Below are 24,192 nucleotides of genomic sequence, written 5' to 3'. Positions count from 1 at the left end.
AGAGACATGGGTCTTGCACGTGACACGTCGTCTTGGTCACAGTGGCTTGAATGTTTCATGTTACAGTATAGGGTATTTTTGAATTTTGTCAAATTTCATGTTATGTTTATGGCAATGTATTATATTGAAAATATACATGTTCAAGTATGTATAAAATATAATTTTGGCTGGTTGAAATTATTTTTTGTGACTTAAATGAGTCTTTGTCATCAAGCCACTGTGGTCTTGGTATGTCAAACACATGTGGCAAGTTATTTTAAAATCTGTCCATACAAGAAAAAGTTACAGCCCGGACTTGACAACCTATACTCTATGTCCTTATATGAAGCATTCCATTGTGAATAGACACCTAAGTGTGACCTTGACCTTGAAGGTAGAGACACGTTGTCTTGGTATGTCAAACACATGTGGCAAGTTATTTTAAAATCTGTCCATACAAAAGAAAGTTACAGCCCAGACACAAGTAATTTAGCTGTAATTTTAAAAATAATTAAAATTGAACCGTCCGTCCCTTAGTCTGTTTTTCCATGTCGGTGATGTGTCACGGGCAAGACCCTGACGACCTTACCTTAGAGTTCAAGGTCACACTGAAGATTTTTAAATATAATAGAATGATTCATATATGCACACAGAGAAAAGATGGTTTTGTCCTAGCTAAAGGTAAGTTTCTGCAAGTCACTGATTCCAACAACCACACCTGAAGGCTGCTGTGACGAAACTGCAACCTTTCTTCAAAAAACAGACCAGCTAAAAAAGACCAAAATGACCATGACCTTGTCCACCTTCTGTAACTACAGTTACGGTTTCAGTTGTGACCATGACCTTGTCTAACTTTTGTAACTACAGTTACGGTTTCAGTTGTGACCATGACCTTGTCCACCTTCTGTAACTACAGTTACGGTTTCAGTTGTGACCATGACCTTGTCTAACTTTTGTAACTACAGTTATGGTTTCAGTTGTGACCATGACCTTGTCTAACTTTTGTAACTACAGTTATGGTTTCAGTTGCGACCATGACCTTGTCTAACTTTTGTAACTACAGTTATGGTTTTAGTTGTGACCATGACCTTGTCTAACTTTTGTAACTACAGTTATGGTTTCAGTTGTGACCATGACCTTGTCTAACTTTTGTAACTACAGTTATGGTTTCAGTTGTGACCATGACCTTGTCTAACATTTGTAACTACAGTTATGGTTTCAGTTGTGACCATGACCTTGTCTAACATTTGTAACTACAGTTATGGTTTTAGTTGTGACCATGACCTTGTCCACCTTCTGTAACTACAGTTATGGTTTCAGTTGTGACCATGACCTTGTCTAACATTTGTAACTACAGTTACGGTTTCAGTTGTGACCATGACCTTGTCCACCTTCTGTAACTACAGTTACGGTTTCAGTTGTGACCATGACCTTGTCTAACTTTTGTAACTACAGTTACGGTTTCAGTTGTGACCATGACCTTGTCTAACATTTGTAACTACAGTTATGGTTTCAGTTGTAAGTGTACCGTGGACCAAGGAATCTGTTAGGAAGATTGGATACAACCAAGAGGACATTGCCATTAATTGAATAAATAGTTCAAGGATGAATAAAGAGAAGACCACACCCTTTTAAACATTTATAAGATTTATTTCATAACATAAGTGTGATTACAGTTTGGTAAAATTGGTTTAATAGAATAATTAAAAATATATCAATCTATAATATTTAATGTAAACAATATTTAAAACTAATTAACACAGCATGGCTGAACATTAAAAAAATATTATTTGTTCATGTTTGAATACACTACAGACTCTATTGGATTATATGGGTAAGACTATTCTATCAGTAATGTTAAACAGTATGTGCCTTAACCAACACAATAGTAGTTTAAATTGTCTTTAAATTTATTTTGTCAAATACGGTAAGCTTTCATTTTGTACCGTAGATTAATTTGTTTCCTTGTTTACCGTAAATGCTTTGACTGCTTTATTAAATGTAAAACATTGACAAGAAATGTAACCAAGAAATGCAGAACAAGACTATGAATACATTCAGTAAATATTGCACAAATAATTGATATATTTATATAAGTAAATTTGTTCAAACCAAAAAAATATAAAGAATGAAAATCAAAACAAATTCAACCAAGATATGTAATATAATTGGAACAGAATCATAGGTTTGAATATGCTATGTTTGTTTGAATACAACTGAAGAGACCACAGCACCAAAACAATGTTGATTTTAACTCGTCTTACAAACCACCAACAAACAACTTAAATATTATTTTGATAGTGAAATTAAAAGCTTCCATTCAACATAACAGTGATGTCTAGATTTTTCACTACTCTACACTATATGTCAAGAAAGTTTATGAAGGGTAGAAACAGTTTAAACAGTGCCACAAAATCTAGTTAGGATAACAAATTCCGACAGAGGAGATCAAGTTATTGTTGTATTTTCAAAATTCTGGCCTTAAGCTTAAATATGGTAGTGATGGAAAAATGTTCATGAATACTTCCGAGGTAACTATATGCTTTGATACAGTGCAATGAGTTACAAATTAAAATGATGTATGCTTACTCTTGAGTATTACTTTAAATTTGGCGTATTTCTGATATCACAAATCATCACATACATTACAACATGCATGAATCTTCTAAAATAAGATAAACACTGGTTATGTGTGTAGTCATGTAAGATATAAAACAATACTGTGAAATCATTAATGTTCGTGGGCATGAAATTTCGTGGTTTGCCGAAAAAAAACAATTTCGTGGGTACTTGAATTCGTGGATTTTCATTTTTGAAAAAAATAAAAATCGAAGATGCGATCGTCCTAGATCGTCTGCATAATATCCACGCGTGATTTCCGTCTTCTACGTCACTCGGTTTATGACACTCACTAATGTGGTACGACATGCCAATTAGCGCATATACCCATGTCACTTATCGATTTAATTGGGAATAAAGGTAATAAAAGAAGATGTACCTGATCATAAATACAGATAGGGGAAGCCATTGAATGCCAAATAAGAATTTTGCAAACTGTGAAAACACCGAAAAGGTGCGTATATTGTCACGTTCGGTGCTTAGTAACCTTCAATATACTAGTTATCGATTAATTATTTTATTAAATAAAAAAATCGAGTATGGACACTCATCACGCACATCTTGTAAACTTGGAGATTTTCATTAACAGCACACGTTTAAACACGTGCTTATAACTGTCATTTGCTGCATAAAACACATTTAATTGATTTGGTTGATTATATGTTAAAGGCAGTTATAATATATTAACAGAATAATGATCGTAAGTTATATAGTGAGACAGGTTTTAACACTGTATACTGCGCTCTCTGTAAAGAATATACTAGAGTATGTACGTAACAAGGCAATTGAAAAAAATGAATAAAGGGTTTATATTTCGTGGGATCTTGAATTCGTGGATCACCCAACCCACGAAAACCACGAACATTAATGCCCCACGAACATTAATGATTTCACAGTATTCATCTTCACAGGAAAGAATCAACAAATCTTTAAAATGTGACATGCACTGGTCAACTACAGTTTTAAAGCAGCTCTAGATGAGTGAAAATGTAAAATATTGTTAAAAAATAAAAATAGAAACACATTCGAGTCAGTAACAACACAAGGGCTTCTCTTCGTAGAAAGACAGTTAAAAAGGCAATAGATTGGTTTAATAGACACTTATGGCAGATACTGTTGTTAGCTGTTATTGCAAAAAAAGTTGTTGTTTTTTGTCTTTACTGTGGTCATTAGTTCAAAATGCAACAGGCTGCAAAAACAAAAAGGACTATAACCCCCCCCCCCCCCCAATATAATAATCTCTGACCTATAAAACATTTAAACATATAATCGAACAAAATACCTTAATCACCTTTAGCATAGCTAATATAAAGAGTCATGTAAATTAAAGACCTATGTGTAAAATTACATATTGCAAATAGATTTTGTAACAAATCAGATCTATATATAACATTAACTGTGTAACAACCCACAAAAAAATGGATTCTAATGAATGCTTCTTTCTTTTTAACCACTTTTTACAACAACAAAACATTAGAATTAAGGCAGTGGTAAAACAACTGGGAAATATATTGTTGCAATGACAAAACTATAACAAAGTAAATACATCCTGTAAATATAAAGTAACAACTTCCTTAGTTAGTGTCGGTAAAACAGTCTCCTATTTTATATCGAGTAATACTTTGTAATTGCCCTCAAAAATGTTATTTTTTGCTGGTATAGTGTTAAACATTGATGTCACACAATTCTGTATCCCAGATGTCACAGGGTTGCTATAGGGTGCTGGTTACTTCATGGCGCTTCTTTTGCAGATTTCTTGCAAGTTGCTGAAACAGAAAGTAAAGAAATATGTGAAATATTTGTCCTGTTGCATATAAAGCAATATTAGTAAAACTGAACTTGAGGTCAGAAATAATGAGCAGTGTGTTTAAAATGTAGTTACGTAATACTACATTAAATTATCAGAACATTTATAACCAAAATAAAACATGCAAAAACAAACATAGTTCACAATAACAAATAAGAGAGTATCAGGTTTGCATACAGTTGCGGTGAACATTAGTGCATGCACATTGAGCATGAATTATATAAAATGTTGTGCCTTTACATCAAGCATTTAGGCCATTGCATATAACATACAAAATTCTTAACATTACTATCTCTTCATACAATCATATCAATGCCAGTGGTCGAAATTAACACAAGCCTGCAAGCCCTGCACTGATAAAATATCTTTCAGGTTTGCTCAAATTTTTAATTTTATATAGCAGGGCTTGTTCAAAAATTTGATGCCAAACAATACTATTATAATTATAAGAATTTGGGGCTAGTTCATCCAAAAGTCTAATTTCGATGACTGCAATGCATGGACTTGACTTTACTTGAGAGCCTTGGTACTTATGAATTTTACATCAGTGGTCAATGAAATAAAGAGTTCATGACCTTCACTAAGGTTTAAATAAAAAAAAATCCTAGCACTAAAATGGGGTAATAATATAGGTTTGAGCTATCTCCGCCATCCTATGATCCATACGATGACATTTCTATAATAATTATATAGTGTTTCAATGTACTTTCATGAAATAAGTTATGCTTAACTTAAAGTGACACTCTTATTCAAAATCAATACATACACATGTCTATCAAACATCAATTTTGAATGATTAACCTCAAACTACTTACCAAATAATGCATTTATGGAAAATATTAATTACTGATAACAAGATTGTAACTGTAATTTAATAGCAGAAAGTGCAAAAATATTAAATGATTGGTGAAAGCTAAACGATTTACTGTGGTCTACTATAGTTTTATATGGTAGAAATTCCATGTTTTATGCTCATTTCTTTCAAATTCAACTAGGTATCCTTCATAAGAACCATTGTTTTCGACATGTATTCATCCTTTTTGAATATCAAAACAATATTATTAATTGTGGTAAATCTTATTTGGGAGTAAGAGTGCATCTTTAAACTAAACATGATACAGATCATAACCTAGGCAGTGTCATTCCACATAGACAGATAAGCAGAATGATCGTCTTTTCTACGAGAGATAAGCTGATCATCACCCATTCTCTGCATACCTGTCCACTATGCAATAGATTTGGATAAAAGGGAGGTTTGACGTGTTTTTACCACTTATATTGCAATGGCTTTATATCAATTAAGGTGCATTATATAAAACGTGAGTAATATAAGGTGCATGTACATTGAATATGAAATAAAATCAACTATGGTCCATGTATACTGATTATTGACCTCAGACAATCTTTTGTTAAAAAATTAGCAATGTCGTAAAGCGCCATAAAGAGACACAAAATAGCAAATTAAATTGAAATAACTAAGAAATACAGAACCAAAAATTCAAACTCTCTTTGAATAAATTTTAAATGAATTAATATTCCTAAAATATTTCACATATTCAAGTTTGGCCAAAAATACTTAAAGCAGTCACTACTTCATAATACAACACTACATTGGTTTGTTAAAGGAATGGATATTTTCTATGTAACATGAACAAACTATATTTACAAATAAAAATGTTCTCAGGAATAAAAAATATCTTTATATGACTGTATAATTTACTATTAGGAATGTTTTCTACCAAAAAATATTCTTCTATGTAAAATATATGTATATAAATGTTTTCTTTAAAAAAAATATGTATATTTGTATAATTTACAAATAGAAATGCTCTCTGTAAAAAAAACATCCTTAGCAAAAAAACAAAGGAAAGAAGAAAAAACGGAAGAAAAAGAAATAAGAACAGTGATTACTTACAAGCTACAAATGGTTAGATCGCTGAAAGTTAGATTCAAGGAAAACAAGACATAATTGTGTTTATTGAAGGTACAATATATTTAGAAAAGAAAAAAACAAAACAAAATGCTATATTATAGACTGGTTAAAGAAAAACAAACCAAATGCTATATTATAGCCTGGTTAAACAAAAACAAACCAAATGCTATATTATAGACTGGTTAAACAAAAACAAATCAAAACATGTACAATGAGTGATAACTTTTTAGTCTTAACCTACAATAAGATACTAAAACATGTTTGCCCATTGCGAATATAAAATTCTCCCAACATATATTAAAAATATTACCTGAATTATGAATCAGAGGATGGTAGGGAATGATGATTGAAATTGTTAAGGCAAACTCAAATGTCATACACCAGCTCATGTTAATTATTTCTGTGAAGTATCAGAAAGATGCAGCATAAAGTGTAGAGGTAAGCTGCTCCACAAATTTTGACACAGCCAAACATGGCCGCCAGTCCACCATTTTGAAAGCAATTTGAGAACTATTTTTGTACGAGTTATTGTGCCAAAGAAAGTAATCCATTTGATCATGTTCTGGATATTACTGCAGACAATGACCTCTATTTTCACTGTATGTAAAAGCAATGGGCTATAACTCTCTTAAAACAGACACAACAAGGTCAATGCCAATGTTTATTTACAACTAGGTTTGGTACTTATCATTCCTGTGAAGTTTCATCAAAATCCCTTGTATAGTTTTGGAGATTTCGGACAAACTAGTGACTATATGTAAAAAAATTCAAAGGTCCATAATTATCATTCCTGAGCAGGAAACACTGATGTTAATGACCAACTTGAGTTGGTACTTATCATTCCTGTAAAGTTTTATAAAAATCTGTCCAGCAGTTTTGGAGATTATGCACGGACAAACATTGTGAAATCCATCTAGACTGCCAACATTAACTCAAAATGTCTCTACAACTATGGGAGAAGACATTATAACACTTGAGCTACTTAAGCTAGAACTGTTTCCAGGAAATACATGTTTCACTTGGTCAAGTGATGAGAGCACTGTACTGTAGGCAGGTTTCCAATATTGTGTCAACCAACTATCATCATTTACAGAGTTGTGTGTTTTGTTACACATGTGCTTAATGTTGATGGCACCATATGCACATAGTTTCATGTGGATATCTTGAACATGTTTTGAGTACCATAGTATGGTATAGGTCAAAACTTAAACCTGACATTGCCAAAGCCAACAAAACCAAAGGTCCCAATACATGGACATTTCCTTTAAAGAACAAATTAGCAAGAAAAATTATGCTTATTGCGGATTAGTTTTTGACTGTCGTAAAGTTTTGACCTCATGTGAGGCTATATGAATTTTATTACCCATTACATTGAAGTTCTATTTGAAGGGGGACATGAACAAGAGGCCCAAAAGGGCCTATGCTCTACTGGCATGGCTTTTGTGGTCATATCAATCCAGAGCATGTATGTATGGGTAAAAGGCAACAGACATATAGTTGATGTTTTGTGTTTGGGTTACCTGAAAACGTAGCACGTTCAACATCTGAGCCCAGAAAGTATTGTAAGCAGATTAGTTGCATGAACTATTTTAATATGTGCCAAGTAAAAGTCATCTGTCAAAAAAAATGCTTTCAAAACTGTACTCATAGTAAAATTTTCTGTAGTTTTAAAAGTTAAAAAAAGTTGGTCAAAAGGTCAAAGTCAAGGGCATCCTAGGACAACATTGATCAATTTGAACAAACATTCACAATCAATTGTGCTGAGATGGATGCACGAACACACAAAAAGATTTTTAAACCTTTCCAGATTTATGTTTACCAAACCTGTGAACCCTGGGTGTGGCCAGTAATGACACCAGGTGCATAACTTAAACATTCACAACCAATTTTGTTAAGATGAATGCGCAAACTACAGAACTTAAAGCTAAAAAATGGCCTTTGGGCTTTCAACAAGAACAAGGCAGAGTAATTCACAAAATCAACTGCAGAAGCAAAAAGCAAATTGTCTCTCAAAATCCTAGACTTGCAAATTGTCTCCCTTAACTCTAGACTTGAATTAATATATACATGTAAACTTGGCTAAAAATAGAATTCGCTCATGCAGACCTGGCTAAAAATAGAAAGCATTTCTTTAAAACTTTCATGGCCCATAATCTAGGCATTCATGGGCGGATCTTGCTGGTTTTCGAAAGGAACCAAGCTTTAATGGATATCTAGATACTGTACAAGTTTCATCGAGATATAATCAAAACTGAAGACTGTATCGTGTTCACAACCAATTGTTTACACAATAGCATTTTTTTATACTATCAAGGGCCATAATCTAGGCATGCATGGTCGGATCTGGCTGGTTTTCAAAAGAAACCGAGCTCTAATGGATATCTAGATACTGTACAAGTTTCATCGAGATACAATCAAAACTGAAGACTGTATCATGTTCACAAGCAATTGTTTACAGACGCACGACCGCACGGACGCACGGATGCACATACTACGTACACATTACCATCGCATAAGCTCTTCTGGCCTTTGGCCAGTAGAGCTAAAAACCATGTGACATTTCCTTTATCTTCAATATATCATTTGTTTCAATTCTAAATCTAAGCCGAAAAACAGGCTAAAAAGAGTAATCAAGGATTCTGTCAGAGTAAAAATATAACAAGAACACACAAAATACCAACCCCAGTCTTCTTAACACCAACCTTTGTCTACAATAAAGGTTTGATTGAAAAACAGGGTTGAATATATCGAAAGAAGTACTGAGTAAATGTGAATTACTTCAAATTCAGCTCCATGGAATTTGGAGCATAAAAGTGAACTTAACATTGGAGTTAAAGATTAAAACCTCAAGGAAATCATTTACTCAATTGCAAGTTGGTAGAATTTTTGAAAAATGTGCTTCAAATTTATACTTTTTTTACCGTTCGCCTGTGCAACTTATCCAGTAAATTAGTCCACAGATTTCTTTGGGCATTTTGGGAAAGATGACCCTTTCTCGTCATAATTAAATGGAATTTTTGTTTCAACTGCTAAAATTTCTACATTCTGTTTCATTTTAGAGTGTATATTCTTCAGCCAATTTGAGAAATTATGATATAAATTTTGCATGACATTATATTTTACACCACACTAGTGTAGATACAATTTTTGCTTGTAAGTAGATCTTTACCTCCTTTTGAAGAGCAAGTTTAGACTGGTATGCTATTTTGGCCATCTCAATCTCCACCCAGCCTGGCACATCGGGGATAAAGTAGGCGACACTAACTCTCACAGCTAGCAGCAGATGCTAGAACAGAGATTATGAGTTCTATCTGTTTTCAATATGTATTCAGTCTAATATGAAATATTTTTTTAAGGGGCACATGTAACATCAGAAAATAATCATAACATCAATGATCTAGAAAAAACACTTTTCATATTCTTTTATGACCTAACTATGTATTTCCTAATCAAAAACTTGGCTGTAAGTGTTTGAAACTCGGATAACTTGATAACTTAATGAAGATTTCTAAACCTGAAAAAGGGGTTTTTCAAAATAGTTTTAAATCAATAAATCGAGTTACATCCTTGCAAAACCTTTACTTACCTCGATGGCAACGAAGACAATCACAATATTGACGGCTGTGATATCGCTAGGCAAAACCTTTACTTACCTCGATGGCAACGAAGACAATCACAATATTGACGGCTGTGATATCGCTAGGCAGAAGCTTCTGTACTTCTGGGTTCATGCCGATCAGCGCACAGTTTGTCATTACAGCCATTACACTAACCACTTCAAATGCGATCTGTAATATATAGGCAAAAGGTATCAAAGTCTTTATATATTTACCAGAAATAACCTCGTACTGAAGGCTTGATTGACTCAATTAAGGACAGACATCATTAGCTCTATTTTTGAAAGTTTTAAAAATGGGTTTAAACTTTTACAATTGCATTTCTGAAACTTTTTTCAAAAACACATATACAAAAGAGCCATATTTATTTTAAAGTCTGAGTTTCTTATAATATATATGCTTTCAATGTATGGCATTGTTTCATAAACAAGAACCAACTTTACACTTTCATAGTATCTTACAAACCTGCCAAGCCCCGATATTAGAAGCCGATTCAGCAAATGGCCGTTGAAAGACGCGACACATCTTGAAGGCGTCGGAGCGTATCTCCGTAAAGTTGTTAAGGAGGGCCCAAACTGCGGCCAGTGGAAACACGGATGAGAAGAGAAATACATAACCAAACTGCAGAAACATCTCCAGGTAGTCATCTAGGGTACCCTAAAGAAAAGTTCTGTCGTTAACAATTTGTGGCTTAAAAAAAAAATGGTTCAGCTTCTGTAAAATTAAAAAGGGCTTGTTTTGGGGCAGTTCTGAGCTTATAAAATTAGAAATTTTAGATTACTGAAGCATATGGACTATTTAAGGACAAACTCCCCTTTCAGGAAAGCACCTAAAACATTTTGAATTCTATGCCCATATACTTGAGTCTAAATGGACTTCAGCTTGCCTTGGCTGTGTTCTAAAAAAAACAAATCTTTGGTACACCAGTCACTGCCAGTTTCAAACTGAAGCTAGTGATCCACTGGTAAACTGTATGAAAAGCAATTTGTTTTAAAAAGAACTCTGAAAAAAAGAAAAGAAATATTGTTGGGAGAAATAAAAAGGATTTTATTGAAAAAATAGGGCTTTTTTAGGTTATATTTTTTAACCTTTTCTTTAGGAAATTTATTAAAGCTTAATTTCTTTCGGATTTAAAATGAATTTGAGGGCCACTGGAAAGCCTGAAACACCTCAGTTAGGGAAAGGGGCACTGGGGGTTACAAACCACTGCACAAGCATGTTCGTGTTATTACCTTTCATTTAAATATTTACTCACATTGTACACATCCATTGTGCTTTCGATGCTGACTTGCTTCTGCAGGTCGGTGGAAACCTCGCCATTGTAAAACTCCACCTTTTGCAAGGTGTCAAATTTACTCATAGCCTTATCGAGACGATTAGCACGACGTCGGTGAAACAAGAATGGCAAGATCGATTCCTGTATCTGCCCAAGCAGTTGGGTTGTGATCAGCAGAGCTGCCAAGTGCTAGAAATTAAGGGGTAAAGCTAGATTAAAATGTTTATTGATGCTTATTAACTAAAACAAGACAGAGGCTGGAAACTGCAATTGAGGAACCATTTAAATTAATGAACCATTTATTTGCATATCACACAGAGGTTCTATTTGGTAAGAGGATGTGAAGTGTCAATAACATGGTCATGATAATTTAACTCATGCAAAGAATTCAGACCAAGTACTCACAGATTTGAGCAGTCTCATGTCTTGGAGGTAGAACGCCACGTAAAACAACGACATAAAGCAGTTGATGAACTCAAACTGGAAAAGAGAACCAGAGAACCGGATGTAGGGATAATCATTGGTCTGTTCTTCCCCAAAATTGATCAAGAGGCATAATGCAACTGTTAATTTAGCAATTGTAAGGTGTCATAGTACATGCAGAGAACCATATGTAGAAGAAGCTTGTCAAGAGGCGTAAAGCAACTGTTAATATAACCACTGTAGCAGTGTGTGTATACCACGTGATATATTGCGTCATAAATGCTATGTCGGAAGGCAATATTTTGATTTGAAAAAATACTTTAAACAAAGATAACTTCACTATTTCTTTATCAGTTTAAATGAAAGATAGCGCAGTCTACACCACTTACGGAGCTGCGCCTTCGGTCTTTTACCAGAGTTTAACTGAGAGTTTAGTTTCTTTAAACACTTTGGCAAACCTTTTTACAATACGGCCATCTGACAGAGCACTGTCAAAACGGATTTTGGAAACAGGTTTGTCCAAGTGTTTGATGAAACTAATGACTTTATCAAATTTCGGTGATAAAAAAAATGTGGGGCTCTTAAAGGGGCATAGACTGCCCTTTGTTTCATTAAAAAGGTGTTATACAAGAAAAGTTATCTTTGATTAAAGTCTTTATTTTAAGCAAAATGTTGCCTTCCGACGTAGCATATATGACATAATTTATCACGTGGTATACACACACTGTGTAGTGCGACATTTCTGTTATTACCTCTAATAAGTTCCAAGTTTCAGGAAGGTATCCTGAACAGAATCAGGGTCAATGCTAAGAACCATACATTGACAATTGCATACAAGATCCAACATGAAAATAGCAGAACTGTTTTATTCTAGGATTAATTCCTTTGCTGCATAAAAACTGTCAATTACGGTCCACGATGGTTTGTTAAAAAAGATGAAATGATATCACAACTATGTTGAAGCAATATATTTATCGCACGATTTTTCAATTGACATTGATTTTAATTAATACGTTAAGTCAATTTTATCATACATTTGTTAATAATAAAAAAATTGAATATAGTGCTAGGTTAATATTTGTGATCAAAGAAAATTATGCACAAGTACACGCTTTATTATTTCATATGATCCCTCAAGGAATTAAAATATTGAACTTATGCCTGTAATTATTTATATTCTCTAATTCTCATATTAATAGTTCTTGGAAATTTTCACATCGCAGGATAAATCAATACCTTTTATTAAACCTAGCCAAGAAAAGTATCAGATTCTCTCAATTTTCCTTATTTGAATCAATGAACTTTCTCGATTAAAAGAAACAATAAGTCTCTTATAGGATTTTACATTATTAAAAAGTGAAAGGTAAAAGATTTTTTTTGGTTTTCTTCTTAAACAGTTTGGGAAGTAAATTAGTACCTTTCCCTCTCAATACTTCTCTGAATTTTTAAAGACGTTTAAATACCACAAATTTCACATTTGAAAGCTTGAAAGCCTTTCCACACCGCCTGCCGCTCCACCAACCCACCAAACTGGGACTTCTCGGAGATTTTTTCCTATACTACGTGTTCATAGTTTCATTACCAAAAAAACGTACCATAATGAGCTTCAATATCATGTTGTTATCATAAGATGTCTGTAGCCGGTGATTTTCTGCAAGAGAAGTACGATAATTTAAGGTTTAAGGTGTTCTATCCACTATAAAAAAAAAGCCTGGTCAACTCTTGTAATTTTCATTTCATTTAAAATATTAAAAGTAAAAATCAAACTATGGCATAGAAACAATTTAAGATGGCTTAATGATCAACATAATTGAATAAGCGTCAATGGCCTGAACATTGCTGATAATCGATTTTGATAATTTCTTTCCTCTTTTTTTTTTGATCAATTTTTTTGTTTTACTTAAAAACCATGAAATATATGTTATAATATCGTATGTTGAGGCATGAAACAATATATTGTAGGTGTTAGGTCCTACAAATGTACACACAACAATTATCTTTTTTTATTCCTTTGTCATTTAATATGTTGGGCCAATTTTGATAGAAGTTAACATTAATGATATGAGCCGCATCACGCGATTTTGTGCCTTCGGACATATATATGCTATTATTATGTTTTAAGGTATTTGAATGAAGTGATATTTCAGGAAGAAATTATGAAAAATTCATGATGATATCACTTAAATTGTGTAAGATACGTGTTTTCAAGTGAGACCGTGTATTGTGCATTTTGAATCATTCACATGACGTCATTACAAAAGCACATCATTCAAATGATGTGCAAAATTAACGTATCAATAATACGACTAGCTTATTTAAATTATTTTCTTAACAAAGAATTTTTAAGGAAAATAAATTAAGATAAAAATGTTGAATATTTTTTGTATCTTTAATACATTTGGCCATTTTAAACGCAGTCAAAATTAGTCGGCACAAAATCCATGGTTGCTATGGAAACATTTCATGACCAATGGTCATAAATCGTCGAGAAAATGATGCACCAATGACAAACCTTTATAAGAAAGAAGTCTGGAAGAAATTGATATACACGCGTGATGTGGCTCATATTCATACCAATATTAAGTATGGAAATACTCTTCTGATTATTTCTAATTCCACAATCAATTATGGTTGTACATTTCGATTTGATAATCAATTATGTTTATCCAACATTAAACACAATGTCAGCTACAACTGAGTATTGGCTGAAAGACTGTAAACTCTGAGATCATATATCTTTTTCACGATGCGAACATCTGCGGACAAGTAGCTCTGATAGCCTTACATTGTTTAACTGCATCTATATTCGATTACATTAATAACTAATTACGTACCAAACTCGTTTAAGCGGACGGCAACTTTCCTGTAGATAGCGTTGAGTATGGCGATGACGATGGCGTACACGACGGTCGGCATGAAAGTGTCAAACAGGTTCAGCCAGCTCTTATCCTCCAGGTACCACTTGTCAACCTTTGCCTAAGATGCCAACATTTATAACAAATTGCCACATCTATATTTGTTTTTGTTTTCACAGTAGTTCAAGGGTGAAAGCATTAAATCAGCTTCTATTGACTAATGTTACTTGAAACCTACTTCACTATTTGAAATACTATTTAAGTAAAAATTAAATTATAATTATGTTAAACATTTCTAATTGTTTATAGAATGTACTGTATTTCAATGAAGCATTGGTATTTATAGCAGTGTTTTAGATTCAACAATTACAAAAATTTTTAGAACAAAGAGCCCTTCCATCATACACACATATTTGGAAGATAATTATGACAACCGACAATGATATTCACCAGCATGGAAATGTATTGAGCATTACAATGACTATATATAGTATCTTTCATGCGTTTCTCTGATACAGGTGGAAAAATCCAACACAAGGGCATGGGCGGAAGATGGGAACAAGGCTTACAGAGTTTGAACAATTTTGAAATGTTATTTTTTTCAATAGCTTTTATTTGATTTTTTAAATTTTAACTGCCATGTTGTTGTGGGTGACTTATTTTCCACTGGGGTGAAAGTTCATTTTTTCCATCCGTGGTTACATAACTGGAAACACTTGTCTGGAAAAAAGTATACATGGTCTTACCTGAAGCCAGAAGTAGCCCAGCATAGCATAGAACGCTACAGTAAGACACAAGCACAAGACAGGCACAGTTACGCCGTAAAATCTCATATACTGTTGAGATTTCGGGAAAACAGGTTCAGGTTTTCCTGTCACAGGGTTTTTACCCATTCGCCCGTGGTAGTTTGCCCTGGGCTCTTCAGAGTTGGTGGAGACAAAGTCCATACAGCCCCATTTAAAGGCAAGCTCGGCACAGTAACGCTTCCATGCTTCCAGGAATATTGTCGCCCAGACTAAGTTGAACACTGCAAACAGCGCCTCCCTGGATTCAGATATAAATGGAAAGTTAGAATTTACCTTTTTTAAATGTCCATGTAGCTTGTCAAAATAGCTATCATTCATTATTTCATACACTTTTGTTAACAACACTGGATTTAGGCCAAACATTATTTAAAAAAAATATATTTGGTGCAATTCATAACAGCACTATTAAATATTATGGCATTTCTGAATGATCATATCACTGATTTTCTACCTATTGCAGTACTGTGAAATCATTTATATTCGTTGGCATGAAATTTTGTGGTTTTCTAAAAATTTACATTTTCGTGGGTACTTAAATTCCTAATTTTTTATTTTTAAAAAATCTGAAACTGTGATCGTCCTAAATCGTCTGACCTGGGCACGTGATTTCCGTCTTCTACGTCACATGGTTTATGACATTCGCTATCGTGGGTATGACATCCCAATTAGTGCATATACCCATGTCAATTATCTTAAACTATTTTTAACATTACAGAATGGTACATGAGTCTATTCTTTTCACATACACATAAGTGACATAATCCATACCTGTAGAGGTTTTGCCATGAGGTAATCCAGTATAGCACGCCCAATATAGCTGGAGGGATAAGGGCCACTGTGTAGAAACCCAGAAAGGCAAAATACAGGGCGATCTTCTCACCAAAATAGTGCTGAATCTTCTCTGAAATGGAGAATTATATTTATTTATATAGAAGACGAATTATGGTTGCATCAGTTCAACATGACTTATCAAATCATTTGTTTACACCTTTAGTTACACTTTGCAGTGTTAAAGGCTGATTTAAACGTTGATTTTTCTCAATCTCTATATACATTTTATTGCTGTAGTCATTGTAGCCAAAATAAAATGTAAACAAAAGTGCCGCAGAACAATTATCAATGCTCGTCTGTTCTTGATTTTTCAATCGAACAAGGAGCGTAACCCAACTATTATTAAAGCCAGAGATATGAGCCTTCCTATACATGTGCATATCATAGATTAATACATATGTTACTATATATAGTAACACATTTGTACAGGGATTTCGTGATTATTTGCATGACTCAGCGATTATCAGTTTTGCGGCCCGGGCCGATTTTCGATTATTACTTTGTGGCCCGAAGAACGTTCGCACGTGAAATAAATTTTCGCCTTTTAACCCATTTCATTCGGGATACACCTTTTGGTGTAGTTACCCTTTACATGCGGGATACACCAAAAGGTGTAGTTTTTGACGTACTGAACTTTCACTTTATTTACTTTCGTTTTGACTGTATTGTTTCCGGTTTATACGTTTTCCGGAATGACCGGATGTTATGCGCAGATAGATGCGCAGAAAATTTTAATGAAGAAATAATTTTAAAACTCAAAAATCGAGTTAAATTTAAGCTTTTTATTGCGATTTTGATGCAAATTTTGGTTGAAATGGATAGGACTCTCGACCACAGTGACGATAGTGATATTGGGATGGTTATAATGACGAAGTTTATGTGAATTTGTTTGATACAAACAGAAGACATATTAAAACATCGATAGAAATCACAAACTATGACATTTGCATTATTTGGTGGAGTTTTTATGACGATTTTGAGGAGTTCTAGAATGATTGAATGACAAAGAGGATCACCCCAAGGTTTCCAAGTGGGAATACAAAAAATGGTGGTCCTAAAGAACAATATGACCCAAGAAAGCCAGGATATTGCATTACTGTCATTTATCAATAAAACTGTTATGGGGGCAAGACTTCTGGACCTTACTGGTCGAGGATTCAAACTGCTATTCCAACCAACATCGCGATGAACATCCACCCGCCCGATTTGCTCCGAAGTGGACATGGGATGATATAAACTGTTATAACTTTTTATAGATTTGAAATATATGCATAATTCTTTCTGCATTTTAAAGACAGATTAATTTAGAAACTTTCATACATTGGATTATGTGACATTTGAAAAAAATTATGTGTGCTTTTTTTGCTTTCAATTTGTGCATATTTATTTTTTGGTGTTTTTTTTTTTCATCATCACCTGGTTAACTTGCAAAAAATAATTTATTTAAAATCATTTGCTAATAAAACTTACATAAACATGTGCATATTTTTATTTCCTTTCCAAATATGTAATCTTTATTTGGTCTTATACCAATAATAAAGAAGTTATTAGTGTTTATACAACACAATGGTCATAAAAAGGCAGATGGCTTATCAGTTATTGGAAAATGCCCAGATATTCAAGGTATCATATCTAACTGGGTCTCAGAATGAAATGGGTTAATCAATTTTGGCGATTGCAAAATAACGTCTTGACTAAACAAGAGATGTTTGTCAAACATTATGCCCCCTGAGCGCCAAGTTGCCAGAAATATTTGGACAATTGAATGAAATATGCATGGACTGAAATGACAGCTGATTTGTCATTGGATGCATATGAGGCAGGTCATCTACTGGTCATACCTAATCTTCATGTCAAGTTTGATGACCATAGGTCCGGGAATTTTTGAGTTATCACTCGGACAAGCTTTGGTCTTCCAACAGACCGACCGACATGTGCAAAGCAATTATATAACCCCTCTGCTTCGAAGGGGGGCATAATTAAACTAGATGTTCACTGAAAACTGATACTTCAACTCATGCATTTAGTGACATATAAATTTCTACTGTCTACTATATAAGAAAATAAAATATGGACAATCAGAAAACCTTTTTTCAGCTTACAGTCACACTGACCTTGACCTTTGACCCACTGACCTCAAAATCAATAGGGTTCATCTGCTGGTCATGACCAATAAGCCTACCTAGTATGAGGTCCCTGGGTCAAAGCGTTCTCAAGTTATTGATCGGAAACCGTTTTTCATGTTAAGGTCACACTGACCTTGACCTTTGACCCACTGACCTCAAAATCAATAGGGTTCATCTGCTGGTCATGACCAATACACCTACCAAGTATGAGGTTCCTGGGTCAAAGCGTTCTCAAGTTATTGATCGGAAACCGTTTTTCATGTAAAGGTCACACTGACCTTGACCTTTGACCCACTGACCTCAAAATCAATAGGGTTCATCTGCTGGTCATGACCAATAAGCCTACCTAGTATGAGGTCCCTGGGTCAAAGCGTTCTCAAGTTATTGATCGGAAACCGTTTTTCATGTTAAGGTCACACTGACCTTGACCTTTGACCCACTGACCTCAAAATCAATAGGGTTCATCTGCTGGTCATGACCAATACACCTACCAAGTATGAGGTTCCTGGGTCAAAGCGTTCTCAAGTTATTGATCGGAAACCGTTTTTCATGTAAAGGTCACACTGACCTTGACCTTTGACCCACTGACCTCAAAATCAATAGGGTTCATCTGCTGGTGATGACCAATACACATACCAAGTATGAGGTCCCTCGGTCAAAGCGTTCTCAAGTTATTGATCGGAAACCATTTGGTATTCCGACCGACCGACCGACAGACAGACCGACCGACCGACCGACCGACCGACCGACATGTGCAAAACAATATACCCCACTTTTTTCAAAAGGGGGCATAATAAATCAAATTTTAATGATCTGCTTGAACAAATTTATTATTAAAATCCTAATTGCGAAAGCAGTTTAGGAAGATATGCTTGTGTTTGATAACCAGTCTGGACCATTAGGGCGGCGTTTGTTTGAGTACAAACAGTCATTCTACTTGGTAAGTGTTCATGTTTATTGAATTGAATTCAGTTATTCAGGACATAAAGAGACAGATGACAGTGATTCGTTCAGAAAAATTCGGATAGATGTGTTGTGGAATTTTCAAAGTGATCAATTGAAATTGGAATGGGAACATAAAAGTGACAACAAAATGTTGTTTGCCTCTTTGGCTCACTCTCAAAAACTTAATAATAAAAAGTAAATTCACTTTGAGAGTGAGTAAACTCATCGTATTAAAGCGTAAGCAAAATGAGAATGCACAACTCAGGGTTCGAATTTAACTTTGAGGAGCACTCGCAAAATTTTGCGAGTGCTTTTTTTAGGCATCTCCCAAAATGAAAAATCAACTTGCAATTATATTATTTGCTTTATTCCCTTACTGTAAAATTTTGTCAAATTAAAGGAGAAATTTACACCTAAGACGTATTATGAATATTAAAAAGTATCAATCTTGAGTGACTTGACTACAAAGCTGTCCAATAATTTGACATTGTTCACTTTGTACATTTACCCTCACAATCGGGTAATACACATTTGGCAAGCACGCTACAGATTTCATTAAGTCTATAAGTATTAAAAACAATAACATTATAAAATTTAAATCAATAAAAGCAACAGTAAATGTAGTGTGGATGCTTTGGACCATGAAATGTAGCGATCAACGAAGTCTATTCACTTTGATAGTTGGGCGGAAATATATTCAAAGGTTGATGGGGTTTACATATAGTGCGCGAAAGCGCTTAATTTGGCCAATGATTGAGCTAGGTGATTATGTCATATGTATTCACTTTGTATTATGCATGCCTCGGAGCATCCTGGGAAGATTCAAGATAAAACTCGGCCTTTTCCATATTTGTTCTATTTTTGAAAACTTACTAGAGCGTGACTCCGTACTGTCTTCTTTATACTGGTAGTGTTAACATCCCACTTATAGGCTGTTTACACTCGACTACGTAGCGGAGTTATTGAGTAAAGTTCATGTTTATTCTTCTTTCCTTTTTACATTTTGTGGTCTAGAAAAGCCACTTGCAGAATTTTGCGAACTTGAATAAAAGTCACTCGCAATTTGCAAATGTCACTCGCATTTTGCGAGTATGCAAGTCTAAATTCAAACCCTGCAACTGGATTGTAGGTAAACTTTAAAAGCAAACTCTCAAACTAAGAAAAACAAACTTATGTATTAAAGAGGTTAATACACAGCGTAGCCGGGCTGTCGAGTGAAAATTGGCCCTCGTGCTCATAATGTCCCTCGACTACGTCTCGGGCCATTATGAGTCACTCGGGCCAATTATCACTCAACGGACCAGCTACGCTGTGTATTAACCTCTAAATAGTGGACACCATCAACCTTTATCCAAGCACCATACACACTTAAATCTGGGGCTAGTTTGTTAAAGGATTTTACAAAATCATAAATCTGTAGGGACGTCACAGATGGAAAAGAGCTGACTTCTTTCATTTCCTCCACCTTGTTTTCATTCTTGGACTAAGATCTTGAATAAAACAGGCCCCTTAATTTCTACAGTGATCATATGAAACTGTGAGACATAAACTATACCTATAGGTTGACTGGCAACTGGCTTCTTATACCAGTCGGCTCCCATTTTCTTCAGGAACTCCTGGTCGTGGATTGGGAAAAGATTCTTGATCAGATCAGCACTCAGCAGTTTCTTCACTGAAAATAAATTATTAAAACATTAAGTAAATAATGTCTTCATCGAATATGTAAAATGTCAACCATGTTGTAGTTAGGTTGATGTGATAGGACTAAGCCATACATCAAGGTTTTCACGCTTTACCAGTCCTTGAAAACAGACTTTCAAATGAACAAGCCTGAATCCTTATACTATTGCTTGGCATCAAATTTTTGAACAAGCCCTGCTATATAAAATTCAGAATTTGAGCACGTCTGAAAAATATTTTACCAGTGCAGGGCTTGTAGGCTTGTGTTAATTTCGACCACTGGCTTTCCTAATAAGCTTTATCAGAATGTTTTGAATGAACACAGCCATGGTAAAGCATGTCCATATTGATGCTAACTTTATTGAGCTGATAATAATTCCATCACAATATCACTTTTTGTTTATAGAAATATGTAAAAGTGAATTTGTTTGCCTATCTCAAACATTAGTTCGGCACATGGCGGGCGCAGATAAAAAAAGTTACTTATTTTGAAAAAATCACTTTTAATGACTTAATGGAAAACTAGCCATGTTTTTCATCAGAGGCTTTGTAAATGATTAAATAAGAATCCCTCTGGCAATCCCATTGGCGTAGACATAAGCATAGAGATTGACAAGGTAAAATAAACATATTTTGTTCATGTTTTTCAGTTATACCTCATACCACTAAAAAGCAAAATGTCCTACCTATGGTCCTGCCTTGGTATAGCTTGATGAACTCATATCCAGGAACATATTCATCTGAATCCGTGGCCCGAATGTTCTCCAATTCCCGGAATATGATCTTTTGTTTCTCGGCCATTGTCAAGAACATGTCTGGATTCTCTGAAATTAAGCATTTAGAAAAGGTGGTAAAGTGTGACACATAACAAAAAAATAAAATTAAAAAAAAATATCAGAAAAAAACCTTGTCTGTTTAATTAAAATTTTGACCACTTCCAGTTGGTTTATATAGCATGTGTGTTTGGTTAGTGGTTGGTTTGTTGGTTTGGTGGTGACCAAGCTGGTCAAGTGGGTTTTCCCTGGGTACTCTGGTTTCCCCCACAACACAAGACCACACTCTCATGCAACATTGTGCCAACGAAAATGACTTTGTATAAGTTATCATCACTATTTTCACAATCGTTGTAAAATGTAGAATGTTTAAACTATATGGCATGGTGTAAAATTATTAAGTTTTAACTCTATTTAAATCTCACCACAATTTCACAAGGCCTACCCCATCCAAGAAAAGTTACATTATGGGGGAGGAGAAGCTAAAATACCAAACCAAACATACCTCCACCACGGAAGTTACTAATATCTTCCACAGTGAACTCTCGCTGGTTCCCATCCTTATATTCCTTCATCATGTCCATCATCTCGGCTCCCAGCAACAAGCGACTTGTTGAACCACCGATAAACAGAACTGTTTCCTGTAAACGACAGTGGGCAAATTAGCAAGCTTTGCACCAGTCAAAAGTTTGACGGGTTTGGCTAGTGTTTTTTTCAAAGCTAGTGTTTCATAGCTGAATATTTTACAATTTCTTTAGCCAATTAGAAGTGCATAAAATATAATTTACATCACCATTATGAAGGAGTGATAAAAATAATTAGTTTTATAATCATACCAAAAATGAATATTCCCAGCCTTTATAGATTACACTTACTTATTATTATTATTATTTCAACACGCATAGAGCAAACGACAGTTAACCATGAAAAAAAGTAATAAAAATATTTTCATACTAAAATGGAAGGCAATCCGCCTTTTATAAAACTTCATTCACACTTTATAACACTAGATCTATGGACAAATCACTATAAAATATACTGATAAAAATATGATCACATTCACTAAATGATAAGATATGCAAACTCCATACTAATATGTTACACTTTTCTTACATCCACATGAAAACACCAGGATGACAAACCCTGCACACCACCTTGACAGAGGATGATAAATGCTTGATTATTATACGAAGAAAAACAATCCTTATTTGCTACAATCTTCAATATAGCCAAGGAATTGCTGATGTTCAAGGGCGTAAAACTCAAATAAGCACAGGGACCTTGACCAAGCCTGCGAGTGACCTTCACCTTGAAGTGTAAGAATATGGGTGACGTATTGGTATGGTGGTCACTTATTCCAAATTATTCAATATTCAACCATGCATGGCAGTCATGGATAGGGCAGCAACTACTATCATCAGTAATGCTTAGTAACTGATAGTGTGCAGAGCAGGGCTTCTAAAAGTTTGGAACCACAATCGGTCCGGACCCGGAGAAAACTCCCTCCCCCCAAAACCCCCCCCCCCCCCCCCCCCGAAAAAAAGACCTGTTCAAAAGTCGGATTATATAGAAATGTCATACATTTTCGCGACGTGTATTCTGTCAATTTTTTTTTCACTATGTGGCAATTAACAGGGCTCTAGAACCATCAAAGCCGATTTAGATAGTCATTGATACAAGCTTAATTCAAATGAGATTCTCATCGAGTTCTGCGGCGTTTCTAACAAAAACGACTGCGATCGTAATTAACTGCTGCCAACGGGAAGCGGTCAGCTGACAAAAAGTGAAACAGTATTATGTTTTATTTGTTTAATGCTTCTACAGCGAGTCAACATTCAACTGATAATCTTGAATAATAATATATATCTCGATTTATAATCGGGGCTTCAAGCTATAAGTTTGATATCGACAACGAATTTTTTATTACTGTGAATTAAAATGACGTAAGCGGCGCACTCAGCTGTCAGACTCCGTAGTCAATCAAGCGTGTTGCTGTTGATATCCTATATGATAAGGTTAATTAATTTGGAATTTTGGTGCTTTCGCGGATTAACAATGACAATTGCATTTAAATTAATTTATTTAATTGTGTCTTCTGTGACCTACCAATACACGTGATTGGACCGATCACAAGTGTCTGCTAATAAACAGATATCGAAAGTTCAGCGTAGCGGAAAAAGCAGTGGTCACATTGGTCCGATGGTAACTAGGACACTTTTATTGGGGGTAATTCTGAATGTGTGAATGACCCAAGAATGTTTGTGTATAACAATTTTTACTGACTTAGTCGTTTTGGACTGAATTTAAAAAAAAAAATGAGAAAATTTTGGACCGATTTTTTTTACATTTTTTGAAACTGAAATCGGTCTGGCTTGGTCAAAATCAGTCCAGACCGGCAAATTGCCGGTTTTTAGAAGCCCTGGTGCAGAGGTAATCAGTGACCTTGACTATGAAGCCAGAGGACACATAGTCACCCTATGTGGCCACCAGTGAATTTTTTTTCCAAATCCCACCATGAGTGA

General features: G+C 34.6%; 1 protein-coding gene across 4 annotated transcripts in view; it reads right to left on the bottom strand.

Moving 5' to 3' along the window:
• Nucleotides 1-1,614: 1,614 nt before the first annotated feature.
• LOC128242812 (anoctamin-10-like) overlaps nucleotides 1,615-24,192 on the bottom strand; it is a 38,921-nt gene continuing 16,343 nt past the window's right edge. For 3 of the 4 annotated variants that reach the window (XM_052960151.1, XM_052960153.1, XM_052960152.1), the window contains exons 3-15: nucleotides 22,176-22,311; nucleotides 21,584-21,721; nucleotides 20,773-20,889; nucleotides 16,084-16,216; nucleotides 15,256-15,553; nucleotides 14,489-14,630; nucleotides 13,250-13,305; nucleotides 11,637-11,711; nucleotides 11,211-11,420; nucleotides 10,421-10,612; nucleotides 9,992-10,126; nucleotides 9,508-9,624; nucleotides 1,615-4,364 (exon numbers count right to left, since the gene is read on the bottom strand). In XM_052960151.1, the coding sequence (XP_052816111.1) occupies nucleotides 4,311-4,364; nucleotides 9,508-9,624; nucleotides 9,992-10,126; nucleotides 10,421-10,612; nucleotides 11,211-11,420; nucleotides 11,637-11,711; nucleotides 13,250-13,305; nucleotides 14,489-14,630; nucleotides 15,256-15,553; nucleotides 16,084-16,216; nucleotides 20,773-20,889; nucleotides 21,584-21,721; nucleotides 22,176-22,311 (1,803 nt within the window). In that variant the 3' untranslated portion in view covers nucleotides 1,615-4,310. Of the gene's footprint in view, nucleotides 4,365-6,320; nucleotides 6,342-9,507; nucleotides 9,625-9,991; nucleotides 10,127-10,420; nucleotides 10,613-11,210; nucleotides 11,421-11,636; nucleotides 11,712-13,249; nucleotides 13,306-14,488; nucleotides 14,631-15,255; nucleotides 15,554-16,083; nucleotides 16,217-20,772; nucleotides 20,890-21,583; nucleotides 21,722-22,175; nucleotides 22,312-24,192 lie in introns of all 4 variants that reach the window. The other variant, XM_052960154.1, reaches the window with a different exon arrangement.

Source organism: Mya arenaria, chromosome 8 (genome assembly GCF_026914265.1).
Source record: "Mya arenaria isolate MELC-2E11 chromosome 8, ASM2691426v1".
Taxonomy (NCBI): domain Eukaryota; kingdom Metazoa; phylum Mollusca; class Bivalvia; order Myida; family Myidae; genus Mya; species Mya arenaria.
The sequence above is the reverse complement of the archived record's forward strand: the minus strand, read 5'-3'. Positions and strand labels throughout refer to the sequence as shown.